Below are 19,648 nucleotides of genomic sequence, written 5' to 3'. Positions count from 1 at the left end.
AAATTCTAGATAACATTTGGAAAATTGCACCAAAAATGCATTTTTACATACCAGTCTTTAGTATTTTACAGAAAGATGAAAAAAGTATTGATCCACAATCTGCTCTGGACAACTCTGGTACTGGAGTGTCTTAACAAAATGAAACAAACATATTTAGGCGGACTTCATCCAGCGTCCAGGAAAAAAATGAATTAGTGTAGATTGCAAATATACGCATATTTAAAGAGAGATTGCCTCATTTCCATATTTTAATATTTCAGAAGAACGTATACAAAAAACTATTTTGTGTCTACATTCAACTGGTAAAAGTTGATTGTGATATCATTAAGATAAAAATCCCTATTAGGGTGTGGTGCCTGGCCTTAATCAGCTGTGTTTGCTAGGGATGGGGAAAAAGTGACACACCACTCCGGCCCCCGAGGACTGGAGTTGCCCATCCCGGTGTCTAGTCCGACGGAGTGTCCACTTCCTGTTCCAACTACAAGTTGAGTTTCTTCAGCTGCTCGAACGTAATAAAGAACTGAATAGCTCTGGTTAAGGACAACAGATGACGGCAGCCTTGAAGTATATTTAGTCTTGACATTGTCTGCGCCCATACAAAAATAATCATAATACATTTAAGACTTAACTGAATAAAATTAACATTTTGTATTATACAATATCACTGTAAATATACTGAACAAAAATATAAAATGTAAAGTGTTGATCACATGTTTCATGAGCTGAAATAAAAGATCCCAGAAAAACTCCATCTAAACAAAAATCTTATTTCTCTCAAATGTTGTGCAGAAATGTGTTTACATCCCTGTTAGTGAGCATTTCTCCTTTGCCAAGATAATCCAACCACCTGACAGGTGTGGCATATCAAGAAGCTGATCATTACACAGGTGCACCTTGTGCTGGGGACAATAAAAGGCCGCTCTAAAATGTGCAGTTGTGTCGCAACAATGCCACAGATGTCTCAAGTTGAGGGAGCGTGCACTTGACATGCTGACTGCAGGAATGTCCACCAGATCTGTTGCCAGAGAATTTAATGTTAATTTCCCTACCATTTTAGAGAATTTGACAGTACGTCCATCTGACCTCTGCATATTTTGCTTCAATGTATGTATTTGGCGCCCTCTACTGCTAGCCAGGGGGAAAGAGGACAGGCGTGCCATTACACAACCTGTACACCTGACAACAGCTCTCTGCTCCGCTCTGCTGTTCCCTCTATACCCTCGAGTGACAATAGGGAGATACAATTAGAACCTTCTCCAGAGCCCAGAGGGATATTACACAAACTGACAACTTGTCCTGCAATGCTGAAGTCGACCTACTTTTACCAGGAATGGTGCTCTACGATGTCTATAATAGTCAATATGACCTGAAGCAAAACTGAACTGACATAATAGAAATCAATATGTTAATGCAGGGAGTGAGTATGAGAGGTGTTCGGATGGCTCAGTTATTTGGGTCATAGTGCTGGCAACACAGTGGGTTTGAACTTTGACTCCAGTGATGGAAAGGATACAATGATGTTCCATGGCCCCAGCCGCAGCCAGTTGGGCCAGAAGCCCTTGTAGAGGGCAAAGAATCCCTCGTTCTTCCATGTCTGCATCAATCCGTCCAGCGTGCCTTTATACATGGGGTTCCCTGACAGCACTCGCTGGTTCATCATACGTGTCCGCACCACGTCCACTGGGTTGGAGGCTAGCGCCCCCGCCAGGCCACACATAAAACTGGAACTGCAGTAAGAGAAAGACGTGGGAGAAGCCAGAGGTTCAGGTGTAATATGCTCACCTCACTAATATGTAATATGCACACTAAATATAAAACCTTTTTAAGAGAGTATGCCGGTACATAAGGAATAACAAATAGTATTTCTATATATGCATTATCCAATATTGATGTCAACGCACATAAAGTGTGTTAGTATGGTGTCTCCCATAGTGCCAGACTTAATGAGGTGCTTCTTAGTGATGTCATAGACAGGAAGCTCCACTCCCACTACGATGGCTGCCCGCTGAGCTGTAGGGATGACGCCCTGAGGATGACAACAATATAAATAATCAGAGAGTACCAATCACTCAATGGTCTTCAGATGGCCTAAAAAAACTGACCTCTCACTGGTCACCATCTTACAGAACAACAAAGACCACATAAACAAAATCCTAACAACAATATGCCTATATACTTCACCTACTACTGCTGTCCCAACCACACAGTACATGGGGGTAGTTAAGGACAGATCAGAGCCACTGTTTGATAGTTTGTGACAGAGAGAGGACCACTCACCCTCCACAGGCCGCGGGTTCCCTCTGTCTGGTAGATGTTAATGAAGTTGGACATCATGCTGCCTTGTAACAGACTGCCCTGGGCCTGCATGCGGATCTAAACACACAACACAGAACATCAGGGCCTGCGTTCAGCAGGCCAGAACGTTGTGGAACATTCAGATAGAAATATATTATAGAACAAACATGCCTCTGACACAAAAAGGAATCACATCAGTTCTATACAAGTCATTTCTATCTGCAATGTCCGGTATCTAGATCTTCTTTAAATATTTTTTTTACCTTGACGACATCAGTGGGGTTGGCCAGAGAGGACGACAGGACTCCAGACACCACTCCACAGAACACATTGATCACCATGGTCTCATCTGTCAGGGCAAACACAGGACAGCCCGTTACTCCTCCACATCAACCCACAAACACAGAGAGAGAGAAATGCTAGAAAGACAGACGTGTCTGCCACGTAATAACAATAACAAAGATCAACACAAACATGCAGTAATTAAACTCCAGACAGAGAATCATGAGAATTAGAAAGCCTACATGTACATAAAGAAAAACAGAGAGCCATTATCCTATTCATTATCACATTAATCAAATAATGACTACTAACTACATCCCTCTGCAATTTGGATTTGTCACCATTTCAAAACATACCACTACTGTATTATTGATACACTACCATAATGGGACAGAGTGAGATTGCACCCTGTCTCTCTTACAGTACGAGGTTTGAAATGGAATGGGGACCTTCATTTATTTAGTAGAAGTTATGACAGTTGGGGTTAGGACAAGAGATTATCATTATTAGTCACCGGTAAACAAAACAAATCTACAGTGGAAGTAGGTGTGACACAGGAGCAGGAAAATAATAATGGATCAAGTTTAGAACAATAGTTACAGTGAAACCTTGATCAATGTGACCAATAGTTAGTGTGGTCCTGGCACCGTTCACAATGGCAGGAGAATGGGCGCTGGATACCCCTGCCCAACCACCACCACCTTCAGGCAAACCTCAGCCTGTATCAAAATAAGCGTTCAAAACACAGTGGCACATCCTGACAGAATGAGGCATGCAGAGTGAAGCAGCACAACAACAGCAGAGGTCTTCTGTTTACAACACACACAATCACAAATAAAGCACAGTCCACACTAACCCCAATCCTTATTAAGTCTCAGAAAAAAATCGGAGTAAACCCCTATACTAACTAAGTGATCCCCTGTCAGACTTAGTTTGGTCCGTTTCTCTGTCTAACGCAGGAGTTCAAATAATCCTGTCATTGTTTATACAGTAAATACAGATAGTCTCTCAATAGAAATTGATTCCTGTGATATGGGGATACATGCTGACGCCGGTTAATGTAATGCAAACCTATTGATAGACAGCGGAGGAGATTTGTTCCCTCTTGTCATGGAAGCTCCCAGTCTTCTGTTTAGATTGGGCATTAGTGACAGCGGTTAAGCACTCTCCCTCTGTGTCAATGCAGGTTGTCCAGACAGGTATTTGAAAGGGTTTCCCCAGTCGTTATTTTTGCTGATGAGGGTATGAGAAAACGCCCTGTCAGCTCTACTGGAAGGCCTAGAAACAAAACACTGATCTTCAGAAGAATCAGCGCAATGGTCTATTTCAAAATTACAGGCTTTATTTAAACCCCTGTTGATTGTTTGTGTGTGCAGATTAACAGTATATGCTGAAGTCAAATAAAAGTGCTGACTGCGGTCCACTCTACCCTTTTAGGTTGGCCAGCTAACCTCTTCCCTCTCTTCCCCCCCAAAACCCCACGTCTGTAAATGGGTGACTGTCCTGTCCTGGTATGAGTGTTTGGAATGTCAGTCCCTAACATGAATTTGGCTGAGAGTTCAGTATTCGATCAAAGGCTATATGGGTGGGGTCACTAGTGGGGCATTTCCACCGGAGACTTGTTTATGCTCCAGTGTTATTTTTTCGGGAACTGTGTTTCCATCAGGAGTGTGACACTAAAGACTTGGGGCGAGCAGAATCAACCTCTGCATCATCAAAACAGTAGCTTCGTGAGAAAGTTCACAGTTAGCCATTGTTATGTAAATGATGGCTGAAAAGTACCAGTGGCCTGGCCTTGGCCCTAAGTCAGAAAAGGTCCACTGAGGCTATGGCCCAGCGAGACACTGGAGTCGGGCCGAGAAGGTGGAAACATAAAAGTATTTTTGGTAAAACACTGGGGGTAAGTCTCAGGTGGAAATTTGCCATAGATTATATCAGATCAGTGTTTCCCCTATATTAAATTTAGCAACGGCAGGCCGCAGCTGACTTTGTTATAATGTTTGAGTCACTCAGACAGGAAATTAGCTTTAAAACAGCAAAATGTTGGCTCTGCGGCCAAGTGGAGGGCCACGGCCAATACAACCCCCCTAGGGGAAACACTGCAGGCAAACAAGGTAACAACCAAAAGAGAGTACCTTATTACAGAGTCATGCCATGGCCTATGACACAGAACTATGTATCATTGTTGCTTAAACCAGCTCCAAGTGACATACCATAGATAAATGTTTTGGGCAAAAACAAAAAAGAAGAGCAAACACAGAATATGATGTGAGATAGAAAGCAGTGGGGACAGAGTCATTGAAACCCACCTTCCGGATGGGTCACAAACAACCTCTTCAGTGTGTTGTATGTCCCAATCTTGATGGTCCCGTAGGAGGCTTGCCTCAGGACAGCTGGGGAGATGCTGCATGAAAAAAGAGAAAGACAGAAGTAATATCAGGGAATGTCACTTTTATGAACAAGTGAAGAGCGTTTTGCCTAATGTTCACATTACCTTGTCATCAGGATTGTCAAGACTTTGGCAGGCATTTGTATTCTGCCTGTGAAGCTCAGTTCCCTTAATCAACTCTTGTAAATAAGCTTTTTGCTGTTTGTTTAGGTTGCACACTATTGACTATTGTTGTCATCACACTGTTTCTAGACTCCCTGAGAGCAGAATTACCGAACAGGTAGTGTATTTCAAAAACTGTTCCCTGATAAAAACCACAGTCAAAAAGAGCATTTATCCCCTAGGTTATGCTAAAGAGCCTGCCCACTTTCCTTGTCAAAGGTCACCCTCTCACATACTAGACGAGATTCAGTAGCTCAGAGGTCAAATGTTGATATTATCCTTGAGAATGAGAGAAGGTTCTATTAGATTCAGATTAATGGAGAGTGGTTTACATGATAGTGATCTGTGTTCTAAGAAGAAAAATATTATGTTTGATTCTGTGTTCTACAATGGTAGAAATTAGAGACTCTCTGACCCTGTGTATACTTACAAATTAAACATTTATTGAAAAGTGCACCCCTTTGGCCACATATACCGTAGTTAAAGCATGACTTTTCAAAAACTAAAATGTTGAATTTGCAAGTATAATACACAGCGTAGGAGTCACTTGTACCGTTCTTCAGCTGTTGCTTCTCCTACGCACCATTGATCTAAGATGTTATTTTCTATTCTGTTATTCCCTGACCTAAGCCTCTTCTAAGAACTCAGACCTGGACATTGTGTCCTGGATGTTGACATACTCAGGCCAGAAGGTTGAGCTGACCTGACAGTTTCATGCCTCCCTACAGTAGTCCTGTAATGTCATCCTGTGCATACCATGTATGGATCACATATTTTGTTTTGTCTGTAAAAACATTTGCCATGTCAGTGAAGGGAACAATGCACTGAGACGTTTGCAACAATCTCCCTAGTCACCGGCATTGAGCACTGACATTATCAATGCTGATAAACCGCAGAATATTACAATTCTGCATATAGTACCAAGTAGGGCCTAGGCATACATTTAGACAGACTGCAACCAATCAAGCATGAGGTTGCATTACACTGGGCAAACAGCATGAACATTAACATAAGGTTATGTATGGCATAGCATTTAACATGATAATCTACTACTACAGTATATTGTAAACATGGCATGACAGCCCTCTATGTCCTCCTCCTAGCCATGATAGCAGGTACCTGGAATACAATAACCACTTTGAATATTTGCTATGCAGTGTTCATGGTGTTTTCATATTCATAAGACAGTCATCTGATCTAAATTGTGCCCATTACACACAAAATAAATGTGGCATGTGTAACAGTTTTGCTTCCGTCCCTCTCCTCGCACCAATCTGGGCTTGAACCAGGGACCCTCTGCACACAGACAACAGTCACCCTTAAAGCATCATTACCTATCGTTCCACAAAATCCGTGGCCCTTGCAGACCAAGGGAAACAACTACTTCAAGGTTTTAGAGCGAGTGACGTCACTGATTGAAACACTACTAGCGTGCACCGCTAACTAGCTAGCCATTTCACACCAGTTACACATGACACAAAACAGGTCATACCCTTCCAGGGATAAACATTAAGGTCTGAAAGGCATTCGCCCATTCGGCAAGTCGGGCTTATTCACTTGCTAGAAAATGTAAATTAGCTATTATTACCTACACACAGGGGTGGAACCAGAAAGACCAGACTACTGGAATTATTTGCAATAGGGCAAGCCTTAATGTCAATCCCTGCCCATCCAATCCAAACAGGCATATGTTCCAACATACCACACCATAACATACTGTAATATGTTGGGTTTTTTTCCATAGTGTATAACATGTGTAAACCATATTATTTTTGCTCACCCAGAGTACAGTGCCTTGATGCCTTCCTCCTTGCCGATCTTGAACAGGGCGTGGAACATGCCCCGGTAGCGCACCTCCATGTACTGGGACTGGCCCTGCACCTGCAGCCGCGTCTTAGTCAGGTCTATGGGGAATGTACCTAGGTGGAGAACAACGGACAACATCATGACAACATTGTTACGACTAACACAGGAATGCAGCATAAGGTCAGCTAATAATATGCTATGCAAGTGGCAACCTTATTCTAAATTGGATTCATTAGTTTTTATCCCCCCTCAATCTACACACAATACCCCATAACGACAAATGCAAAAACAGGTTTTTAGAAGAATTGCAGGTCCTTAGCGCTCTGGAGCAGGTTTTCATCAAGGATCTCTCTGTACTGTGCTCCGTTCATCTTTCCCTCGATTCTGACTAGTCTCCCAGTCCCTGCCGCTGAAAAACATCCCCACAGCATGATGCTGCCACCACCATGCTTCACCATAGGGATGGTGCCTGGTTTCCTCCAGATGTGACACTTGGCATTCAGGCCAAAGAGTTCAATCTTGGTTTCATCAGACCAGAGAATCTTGTTTCTCATGGTCTGAGAGTCTTTAGGTGCCTTTTGGCAAACTCCAAGCGGGCTGTCATGTGCCTTTTACTGAGAAATGGCTTCCGTCTGGCCACTCTACCATAAAGGCCTGATTGGTGGAGTGCTGCAGAGATGGTTGTCCTTCTGGAAAGTTCTCCCATCTCCACAGAGGAACTCTGGAGCTCAATGCTGCAGACATTTTTTGGTACCCTTCCCCAGATCTGTGCCTCGACACAATCCTGTCTCGGAGCTCTACGGACAATTCCTTCGACCTCATGGCTTGGTTTTTGCACTGACATGCACTGTCAACTGTGGGACCTTATATAGACAGGTGTGTGCCTTTCCAAATCATGTCCAATCAACTGAATTTACCACAGGTGGACTAGGATCAAGTTGTAGAAACATCTCAAGGATGATAAATGGAAACATGATGCACCTGATCTCAATTTCAAGTTTCATAGCTAAGGGTCTGAATACCTATGTAAATAAAGTATCTGTTATTTATTTTTAATACATTTGCAAACATTTCTAAAAACCTGTTTTCACTTTGACTAATCAAATCACATTTTATTGGTCACATACACATATTTAGCAGATGTTATTGCGGGTGTAGCGAAATACTTGTGTTCCAAGCTCCAACAGCGCAGTAGTATCTAACACATTTTTGAATAAGGCTGTAATGTAACAAAATGTGGAAAAAGGAAAGGGATCTGAATACTTTCCGAATGCACTGTATGTACACTACAATTCAAAAGTTTGGGGTCACTTAGAAATGTCCTTGTTTTCGAAAGAAAAGCAATTATTTTGTCCATTAAAATAACATCAAATGATCAGAAATACAGTGTAGACATTGTTAAATGTTGTAAATGGTTATTGTAGCTGGAAACGGCTGATTATTAATGGAATATCTACATAGGCGTACAGAGGCCCATTATCAGCAGCCATCAGTCCTGTGTTCCAATGACACGTTGTGTTTATCATTTTAAAAGGCTAATTGATCATTAGAAAACCCTTTTGCAATTATATTAGCACAGTTGAAAACTGTTGTGCTGATTAAAGAAGCAATAAAACTGGCCTTCTTGAGACTAGTTGAGTATCTGGAGCATCAGCAATTGTGGGTTCGATTACAGGTTCAAAATAGCCAGAATCAAAGAACTCTTCTGAAACTCGTCAGTCTATTCTTGTTCTGAGAAATGAAGGCTATTCCATGCGAGAAATTGCCAAGAAACTGAAGATCTCGTACAATGCTGTGTACTACTCCCTTCACAGAACAGCGCAAACTGCGCTCTAACCAGAATAGAAAGGGGACTGGGAGGCCGCGGTGCACAACTGAGCAAGAGGACAAATACATTAGTGTCTAGTTTGAGACACATATGCCTCACAGGTCCTCAACTGGCAGCTTCATTAAATAGTACCCGCAAAACACCAGTCTCAACGTCAACAGTGTAAGTCGCTCTGGATAAGAGCGTCTGCTAAATGACTAAAATGTAAAAAGTGAAGAGGCGACTCCGGGATGCTGACCTTCTAGGCAGAGTTGCAAAGAAAAAGCCATATCTCAGACTGGCCAATAAAAAGAAAAGATTAAGATGGGTAAAAGAACACAGACACTGGACAGAGGAAGATTGGAAAAAACTGTTATGGACAGACGAATTGAAGTTTGAGGTGTTCGGATCACAAAGAAGAACATTTGTGAGACGCAGACCAAATGAAAAGATGCTGAAGGAGTGCTTGATGCCATCTGTCAAGCATGGTGGAGGCAATGTGATGATCTGGGGGTGCTTTGGTGGTGGTAAAGTGGGAGATTTGTACAGGGTAAAAGGGATCTTGAAGAAGGAAGGCTATCACTCCATTTTGCAACGCCATGCCATACCCTGTGGACGGTGCTTGATTGGAGCCAATTTCCTCCTACAACAGGACAATGACCCAAAGCACAGCTCCAAACTACGCAAGAACTATTTAGGGAAGAAGTAGTCAGCTGGTATTCTGTCTATAATGGAGTGGCCAGCACAGTCACCAGATCTCAACCCTATTGAGCTGTTGTGGGAGCAGCTTGACCATATGGTGCGTAAGAAGTGCCCATCAAGCCAATCCAACTTGTGGGAGGTGCTTCAGGAAGCACAGGGTGAAATCTCTTCAGATTACCTCAACAAATTGACAACTAGAATGCCAAAGGTCTGCAAGGCTGTAATTGCTGCAAATGGAGGATTCTTTGAAGAAAGCAAAGTTTGAAGGACACAATTATTATTTCAATTAAAAATCATTATTTCTAACCTTGTCAATGACTACATTTCCTATTCATTTTGCTGTATTTCCTATTCAAACTCATTTCATGTATGTTTTCATGGAAAACAAGGACATTTCTAAGTGACCCCAAACTTTTGAACAGTAGTGTATGTATACACATACACACACAGACTGTACAAAACATTAGGAACACCTGATCTTTCCATGACAGACTGACCAGGTAACTGCTATGATCCCTTATTGCTATCACCTGTTAAATTCACTACAATCAGTGTAGATGAAGGGGAGACAGGTTAAAGAAGGATTTTTAAGCCTTGAGACATGGATTGTGTATGTATGCCATTCAGAGGATGAATGGGCAAGTGCCAGGCGCACCTACTAAAAAACATACCATTCTGTCTTTAAACGCCTGCCAAAAACTAAATCCATTGTGTCCAACAATTTGAGTGTGTCAAGAATGCTGCTGGGTTTTTTAAGCTCAACAGTTTCCTGTGTGTATCAAGAATGGTCCACCACCCAAAGCACATCCAGCCAACTTGACACAACTGTGGGAAGGATTGGAGTCAACATGGGCCAGCATCCCTGTGGAACGCTTTCGACAACTTGTAGAGTCCATGCCCCGACGAAATGAGACTGTTCTGAGGGGAAAAGGGTGCAACTCAATTTTAGGAAGGTATTCCTAATGTTTTGTACACACAGCGTACAGTAATATATATATAGATCTTAAATTAATGTTATGATATAATCATCAATCCCATTCAAAAGATTTGGGGACATGATACTGAAGTAAAGCGGAAGAGGTGATTACTTTCACAGGGTTTACTACGACAGGGTATATTATCTCAATGCAATGAGGTGGAGTAACAATGCATTGATTGCAATGCAAACCAATATGATTGCTTTCAGCAAATATGTGTGTTGCATTGTTTAGCTTTTTTTCTAAGAAGAAGCAGTATCATTTAAGTTGTTTTATCTAAGTAAATATATAATTGCTTGGGGTTGCACACAGCTGCATCACTGTAGATCTACTCAAATGGAGTAGCATCATTAATCATTTGATGCAACATCCATCATTTAGAGACATCGCCATCACTCAAGAAGAGAGACTGCTGCAAATCTCGCAGTGTTTCTCAATGTGATGATCTAAACATACGTCTTAAAATGTGTGTGTCACTAAAATAATAATGAATGCATGATTAAAATAAATTAGTCTGAAAAAGGTTTGGTGCATCACGTACCGAATTCTGCGACAATAGAGGCCATCCCTCCGTAGATGAACGGTTTCCAGTTCAGGTTGGCCATTTCGGTGGTGGCCGCTTCTACGTGATGGAGCCCCGCTAAAAACAATAGCAGGCCGCCGAAATACAAATAAACAAATTGTTGCAATCGTACATTGTGTAACATTGTGCTACCTGATTTGATTACTCCCCGAGAGCTCATACAATCAGCATCACAGAATATTGCGCCGGAAAGTAACGCCTCTGTCAAAGATTCATGAAATAGCCATCACAAATATTGAGAATTTCTATTGGCTGCAATTTAAGTCAATCAACATTTAAAGGATTCCAATTGGCTTTGGTTGCTTCATTCCCTGCCCGTATCACTGTGTGTAGGATAACGCGAGTGACAGCAATGTCGTATTTTCACCCAAAGATGACACAATGTAATGCTATCTGATACTACACTAACACCAGTTCAAACTCTTAAAATACAGAGGTGAGTCCCAATCCTATTTGAAATGTCAGTCAAATCAAAGGAATAATCGTGCATTCAGCAGAACCCGCGTTGGCCGCCAGGTCCGCATATTAGCGACAAACAGCTGGCTAGTTACTGTAGCTTGTTAGCTAAGGCTAACTAGCTAACAGTTGGCTAGTTACTGTAGCTTGTTAGCTAAGGCTAGCTAGCTATCAGTTCTAGAAATAAGTTAGGAAAACCGCCACAAACTGCAACACCACATAATGACACCTACCAGTAATGTGAACAAAAGTTGTGCACTGCTATTTTATTTTGGATTCCATGTCTTCGACGTCAAGTGGGTTAACTCAATAAATAAAACAACAAAAGTTATCCGGCTACGTAGCTTTACATTTCTAGTGGATTTGTGCCGAAACAGGAACTGAGGACACCGGAAGTTTCCCGAAGTTGGCCGACAATGATGCAACACCCTTTTCTGTAGTTTGCCTTTGTTACTTCTTCTTCTTCTTCTTCTTCAATGAGGTTTAACGGCGGTTGGCATCCAATTTGTTGCATTACCGCCACCTACTATACTGGAGTACAACTCCCTTATCTTTTCTTGAAAAATAAAACAAAGCAAAGAAATATCCTACCATCTAACACTACACTCACAACTTCAAAACTACTAATAATAATTAACCCCACCCTTCTCCACTATTTAAATATACTCACTCCTACCTCATGCCCTCAACCTGAAATGATGGGACATCACCACTTAACACTCCCTGTAACTCTTCTGCTGTCAGGTCTCGCACACCCAAATATCTCTCTGCAGCTGCCACCACAACCTCAATTTTCTTCGATTTGCGTTCCATCCCTGCAGTACAATTAATAACCATTGCTATAAACGCTAAAACCCCAATCTTACTGAAACATATATCACTTGCTTGCCTATCCCACTGTACTGGTATATATATCCTACTCTCACCACTCCCCCCCCTTGACCCCTCTTCCTCTACTTTCTTCACTGCCTCCGCATATGACAACTTCTTCTCTACCTTACCCTGGAAACCTCAATTTGCTTCTCTCGCACTGGACATGTCTGATCCCCAGCCCCATGGCCACCCCTACAATTAGCACATACCACTACTTTCCCCACTGCTTCACACTCCTTAGTCTCATGCTCTTCTGCACACTTCTCACACCTTGGAATCTCCCTCCTACATACTGCTGCCACATGCCCATAAGTTTGACACCTGTAACATCATAACGAACTCAGCACATACGCTCGCACAGGATTTGCCTTTGTTACAATTTCCCAGGCCTACATATACATTTATCATGTAGTAGATATATTAAGTCATATGGCTTTCTATTACACCAGACTTATGTTGTGAGTGAAAGTTATAGGCCTATAAAAATAAACTGGCAAACATTTATGAAAACAAATGTAAAGTTTATTATATCAGTATTGAAAGGCCTACAGCATGAATGACAAAAGACTCAACTGTTATAACATTTAGATAATCAAGTGGTACAAATGTATTGAACATAGTATCTTCAGTGTTGGGGAAGATACTCTGAAAATATAGTTTACTTAACTAAAGGTACTACTAAAAAGGAAATTCATTTCCTACTTCACCCTTTCTTATTTTATTTTTGAAAAATAAGTCGTGTGTAGTTCCAGTAATTAGCTACATGGCAAAAAAAGTAATTAACTACTGAAAGCACTACCAATATTTTAATTTAGTTAAAATACCACCAAGCTACTGCAAAGTTGAACTACATGTAGTTCAATACTCCCCAACACTGCCTATCTTCCCATAATTTGCGCAAGGAAAAAGCCCAGTATTATTTTATGAAGACAGCACATACTGCACTATATGCATTCATGGAGCAGATTTAACAAAACGCAATCACATCAATTCCAGCAGGAAATATTTTCCATGTGCTGTGGTAGCATTGAAGCTCATTGAAAGCATTCATTTATTGACCATCATGTAGAAATAACTGCTCAGTTTTCCACAAGAGGGCATGAAATGAATGACGTCTTTGAATTATCCTGCAATTGGCTTTTCCAGCACTCGCATTACAATGCAGGACATTTCTGCCACAAAGCTCATGCACTTAAGCAAATGCTTCTATCATGCACTGCATTTCTTCAGCATTGATACTATGCAAAAGCTTGCTCATACTACTTAATACTCAGCAAAACTATGTTCATACTCATTCATACTCTGCAAAAGTAAGAATGCTCTCTGTTTACAGCATTCTGAGAGCACAAAAAAATTCACCAGCTACTTAAATCAGTCAGTCCTGTGGCGTCTTCCCTCAAGGCAAGAGCAACCACACCCTACATCGTTATGGCTACGGAAAGCTGCCTAAATAAAATCCACAGCATCAATGGCCAGCTCATCGTGTCCGATCCATGTATTACAAATGTGCTGCCTCCTGTGCTAACAATGGTGCTAAAATTCAAGTTCTATAATGGAAAGATCCGTCAAGCATATAAAAGGGGCCAGCCTGAGCCCCAGAATCACAGGTGAAACCTGAAACACAGTAGGCCTACAAGTTTGTTTGTGTCCAGGGCCGGCCCTAGCCACTAAGAGACATAAGCGGCCACTAGGGGGCCCCCAACCACACAAAGAAACTCAGGCAGGGTCTCAACTTACTGTAGAGAGTTAAAATAGTAGAATATTTGGTTGTGCATCAGCAGTTTTTCTCTTGTCATGTCAGTCACTGACAGTCACTCAATTAGCCCATGTCAGCAATTTCTTTGATTGGTAAGTTAGACTAGCTAGCAATCTAAACGCAGGGCACGTGCCCAGGGGCCCTGAACTCCAGTGGGCCCCCATTGATTTTGTTAGTCACTCTCACTCAGATATCATATTATATTAACATGACATAAGTCATAACAAAATGTGTGGAATTGCAGGAAATTAGCTGTAAAACTGCAAATGTTTATCTCCGCCCCATGGCAAAATAAGTAGAATTGCATGAAATTAGTTATAAAATTGCAAAATGTTCTCTCCGGCCCATGCAAAATGCGTAGAATTGCAGTAAATTAACTTTAAAACATACTTTTTTCTCTCTGCTGTCAAGTGGGGGACCACTAAAATGTTTTGCCCGCGAGGTGGGGGGGGCCCCTACCAAATCTCGCTTAGGGCCCACAAAAAGGCTAGGGCCAGCCCTGTTTGCGTCCACCACCTCATTCACATCTCCCACAACAAGCCCAGTATGATCTCAACTAAATCTATCTGAATCAATAAAAAATATAGTTTTTTAAGCTATCTTCCGCCTTATTACAGTGAACTGCAATGGTAAGAGGGATCTCTAAGAATGTTTAGGTGTTCCAAAAAAACAATCCATGACTGTGAGAGCACTATTTGTCCTCTTGCTTTGTCTATGGCAGGTGCTCTGCAGGTCATCTCCATTGGATGGACAGGGTAGGGCAGTAGAGTGTCTCAGTCCTGGGGACGATGAGTTTTAACAGGCTCCACAAGATCACAAAGTGGTGCGCATAAGCCTCATGACTCGCTGGTACAGCTGCTGGACAACTGTCATGAGATTCCTAAAATGGTTTGTCGAAAGAGCACAAAAGACATGATCAGTGAGTGGTGCCAAACACAGCAAACTGTTCAAGGCAAGGTTCTGTTTAACATACTGTATAAAAAAATATATATTTATATTGAGCAAAGATTACTTCATTATTACTTTGTTAATTACTTTATGAATACTTAATTTATTACCCTAATATTACACTTACTGTGAGTATATTAAGACAAAAAAAATTCAACTCAATTGCCATCTTCTTTTTACATCCTGTATTGTTATACTGTGTATTTCATTCTCAATCAAGCAAGTAAACAAATGCCAACACACACATATAAAACAGAGGACATGCCACTACTCAGATTGTTGCAAATTACCCTCAGATAAACAGATAAGACATTAACACACACCATGATTCATGACAAAGACATTTCTGCCCATCACACAAATACAAACACTGAAATACACACTCACTCACACCTATACACACACATACTGACACAGACTCACCGGGCGCTGATGGAGACACAGTTGTTGTGGCTGGGGTTCAAGCAGAAGAGCGAAGCCACGCAGTAGACACAGCACAACAACATGGACAGCAGCCGTCTCTTTAAAGACATCTTTAGTACACAGTCCAAAGGACTGTCAGCTTCAGAGGTCAGCTTCAGAGGTCAAGCCCAAGACAGGAGGTAGTCTATTCAAAGAATAACAACACCTTCAAGAAGTTTCTAGCCAGGGCATGGTGGGGTTGAGAACCCGTAGGTGAGGAGTGGGCAGTGCTAGGCGTAAACAGGGTGAGAATGCCTACTGGTACAGGGGTAGTGGGCACAATTACTGCTGACCAACAGAAGTTTTGAATGGCACTGAAAGGTCTAGTAGGGATGAATAACATTCCCACATTGTATGTGGGAGCCAGAGTTTTTCCCCTCTGTGATAAAAAGAGGATCTTTGCTCTACATAAAAATATCACTGTGTATTTGATGTGAACCTGGTGATACTGTTTAGACTGACCTGGTTGGGTTGTTGTTGCTGAGGGTGTGAGAGAGGAGAGAGTTGAGAAGTAGTTACAGAAAGAGAGAGAGGGAGAAGAGACATGTAAATGCATACTCTTATGAGGAAGTTGGGTAGTAATTTGTGCAGGGTAGTAATTTATGTCTCCCAATGAAATGTTTCCCATATGTAAAACGGAAGTAGTTGACTGATAACAGATACATGGAGTGAGATTCATGTCATCCTGTCTGGCAAATATAAACTCTCTCTCCCTATCTCTCATTCTCTCCCTATCATGTATTTTGTCTCTCAGTTTGTTTAGAGCTGTGTAAATACATACAGAAAACCCTTAGCCATAAGGAGCCATAGGTACAGTGGTTAGTCGCAGCACATTTTGTACAGCACTGTGATCGTGCAGTATTGTGTGCCAAGATGAAGGGGCTTCTCAAAATGAAAATTCCTTCTATTATCTTATTTTTGCTAGGACTCACCTTAGACACTAGATGAGCCAAGAGAGCAGATACTCTTTATTGATTATAGTAAGTGGGAGTAGATGGTTGTTTTTCCTTCCGTGTCACGATCTGGATTTTTTTATTCTGTGTGTTTTCTAAAGGACTCACATATATGCCCACAGATGGGTCTTCCCAAAGCGGATGGGTCTTCCCAAGAGACATGCCACAGAAAACTCTTCCTCTCTTACCTTACTGCCCTACTTATTGACATCAATGAACAGGCTAAAAAAAACACTAATGACTTTATGATGAAGATACTGATTGTCAGATTATGTTTATACTGCATACTACTGTCATTACCCCAGATTCGGTGGTGGTGGTAAACCCTTGTGGAAAATGTCCCCATCATCCCGAATGTCTGCACCAAGGACTCTCCGAGGGGACTGGGATGACAGCCAGATAGCAGGCTGGACAAGGGTCGGATACAGAGGAACCACAGCTGCAGACGAGAGAGGAGGGGAGATACTTTGCCCTCTCAGGAGCAAAGGCACATCGGGAGTGGCTGAGTACCCTCTGAATGTTCCATTTTTCTTCCTAAAGAGCTTTTTAATTAACAGCACCGTTTATCATTGTAGAATTTATTTATGTTTTACAAGGAGTTTGGCAGAGAAAGATATTAACAAGAAACATTTACAGAAGTCAATACAAAGAGCAAAAAGGGTCTTTGGATTCAAATACCAATATACCACAGCAGGAGTGGATGTTGGTGGATATAGTTTATTTGTTTTGAGGGGGGAATCTCACAGATATACAGAATTTAGAGCTTCTAAATGACTCAATGGCAGCTTAAAATAAGACAGGCTGGATGGGAGAGTCGGGTGGCAACCTCACGGCCATGATGCCTGGTGTGCCTGGTGTGCCTGCAACGATGCCATCACTGGCATCGTTGCAGACGTGTTTAAAAATCACAATACCATGAGCAATGGAACTATACCAACTTCTCCACAACTCCTGACACACTCCACACAGAAGACCAAATGTCTACTCCGCATGGTCTTCGTAATCTCCCCCTCAACAGCCTCCATCTTGTCCATGTTCCTGATTTCTCTCAACCGCTACGTGGCCATCAAGCTGCCGCTGCGCTACTCCCAGTTCACTGGGAGGTGGACCTTGACTGGGGCCCTAGTAGCGCTGTGGATGGTATCCTTCACCGTTGGCTTCCTACCAGGTGGAACAAGAATGTAAATTATCTTCTTTCAGAGGACACACATGTCCCTAACAACAGGGTTTCATTTAAATTCAGGGGATGAACAGACTCAATTTGTGAATTTTAATTAGCTTCCTGAATTGACTAAATTGGGATTGAATTGACCCCAACACTGATTCTTGATCAACTGGATAATGAACATAATATATTTTTATATTAATAATCTAAATACTATAAATATAGTAGTATATAGTATGTTTATTATTCTCCTATGCTCCACAGGCATGGCACGGCAGCTACAGCAGGGAAACTTCGACAGCAGCAGCCTCTGCACCTTCTTCTCTGTCATCCGTCCTAGGGGCATCATTGTGGTGTTCTGTGCCGGCTTCTTCCCCGTCCTCTCTGTCTTCACCTACTTCTACCTGGACATCCTGAAGATTGCCTGTGGCCACCAGATGCAGATCTGTCAGGCCAGCTCCAGGCTGGGCCCTGAGGACCGTGGCTCTGCTGGTGGGCTGTTTCACCCTCTTCTGGTGCCCATTCTTTGTGGTGTGTGTGGTGCAGGTGCTGTGTGAGGGCTGTGAGTTGTACAAGGTGCTGGAGAACGACCTGTGGCTGCTGGGGCTGTCCAACTCCCTCATCAACCCTCTGGTGTATGCCTGCTGGCAGAGGGAGGTGTGGCTGCAGATCGGGGCACTCTTCTCCTGCGTTAAGGACAGGTTCAGGAACACAGCCGTGTTAGAGGCTAGTGAGAGATGTCAGACAGAGCTGCGTATACCCACTCATACTGTTATATCTGTGGTTGATGCCCTGAGCCTGGACCCCACCTTCACCGCGGTCACCAGTGAAGAGGGCCACACTGTACCGCTTTCTGCAACCACCTTGTAAATGACTTAAACATTTTGAGAACAACTCATTGAGGTTGAATAAACCAATTTGGACACTTACTGTGGCAGCTTAGAGCTTTCTCCATGTCTGGCAGAAACGGTTTGCGTCACACGTCTGGCGACAGCGACCAACTGACAAAAGCAACCAAATGGGGAAAAATAACAATGGATGTGGAGACATCATGAAACCTTCACCATAGAACAGATGGGTTTATTTGCTGTTTTTGCTCTGTTTCCTCCACTAACCTAATTGATATTATCTCTGCAAAGTATGCACTTTGTCCCTCTCTGCATTCCCACCCAGCTAGCACATAACGTTCTGAGCACTATATGTTTCTTAGAGCTTGGTGAGAGCGTGATTGTTCTGGGAATTGTGCAGGATAGTTGGTTGGCTTTGGAACATTCTCAGTACATTTAACATACTTTTTTTGGTATTTCAAAACTTTAACAGAACGTTTCCTAAAAGTTCAAACATGGTTACATTTAATTACATTTTCTGGTAATGTTCTAGGAACATTCTCCAACTGGATTGACATTGGGAATGTCCTCAAGTTGTTCAGAGAATGTTAAGAAAAAATGTTCTCCTGTGGGAATTTCAGTACTTCAGCATAACGTTTTATGCAGGTTTACGCATGGTTCTATTTTCTCAGAACATTAAGAATATTTTCCATAAAAACCACAAGAAAACATGTAAAAAAAACGTTCTAAGAATGTTATTGAAGAACATGTACGTTCCATTCTCAGCGTCAACAAAACTCTCTCTATCCTCTATCTTGTTAAGTGTGTTCAGGTGTGTTGGCCGCGTCCAATAATTGGCCACACCTGATCTTAATGAGTGCTTGTTTCCTTTGAAATGGGGTCTGTTTGAATAAACTAAAATGAACAGCTTTGTATGAGTTAAAAAAACATGGCATCCTGGTGGATAGAGAACAGAAGATCATAGCTTTGAATCTCATTGACACAATAAAAAAGTGTGTTTACATGATCAATGCCTAAGCAAATTAATTTCCATGTGTCCTATCTGTGCTTGGAGTTCAAAAGAGTTAACCTAAGCTAGCAGTGTTATTAAAAGTCTTATTGAAACATTCAGTGAAAGTTTTAAGGAAGTTATTAAAAAACCTCAAAATAACCTATAAAGTCCATTCTCAGAACATTAATAAAAC

At 41.9% G+C, this 19,648-nt stretch overlaps 1 protein-coding gene and 1 pseudogene across 3 annotated transcripts; one reads left to right on the top strand and one right to left on the bottom strand.

Moving 5' to 3' along the window:
* Positions 1-234: 234 nt before the first annotated feature.
* On the bottom strand, positions 235-11,855 carry LOC121573622 (kidney mitochondrial carrier protein 1). 3 transcript variants are annotated; one of them, XM_041885738.1, is made up of 9 exons: positions 11,693-11,855; positions 10,962-11,060; positions 6,909-7,047; positions 4,887-4,981; positions 2,559-2,644; positions 2,278-2,373; positions 1,902-2,026; positions 1,514-1,727; positions 235-520 (listed from the first exon to the last, which is right to left on the bottom strand). In XM_041885738.1, exons 2-9 carry the CDS (start codon positions 11,023-11,025, stop codon positions 479-481), a joined length of 861 nt encoding a protein of 286 aa, XP_041741672.1. In that variant the 5' UTR covers positions 11,026-11,060; positions 11,693-11,855; the 3' UTR covers positions 235-478. The 3 variants fall into 3 exon arrangements, with proteins under 3 accessions (XP_041741672.1, XP_041741673.1, XP_041741670.1); XM_041885739.1 differs by lacking the exon at positions 10,962-11,060; XM_041885736.2 differs by lacking the exon at positions 11,693-11,855 and having other exon boundaries at positions 10,962-11,226.
* A 5,511-nt stretch (positions 11,856-17,366) lies between these two features.
* LOC121574548 lies at positions 17,367-18,486 on the top strand (annotated as a pseudogene).
* Positions 18,487-19,648: the final 1,162 nt, after the last annotated feature.

Source organism: Coregonus clupeaformis, chromosome 9 (assembly GCF_020615455.1).
Source record: "Coregonus clupeaformis isolate EN_2021a chromosome 9, ASM2061545v1, whole genome shotgun sequence".
Taxonomy (NCBI): Eukaryota; Metazoa; Chordata; class Actinopteri; order Salmoniformes; family Salmonidae; genus Coregonus; species Coregonus clupeaformis.
Note: the sequence above shows the minus strand (reverse complement) of the source record. Positions and strands in the feature narration are given on the sequence as shown.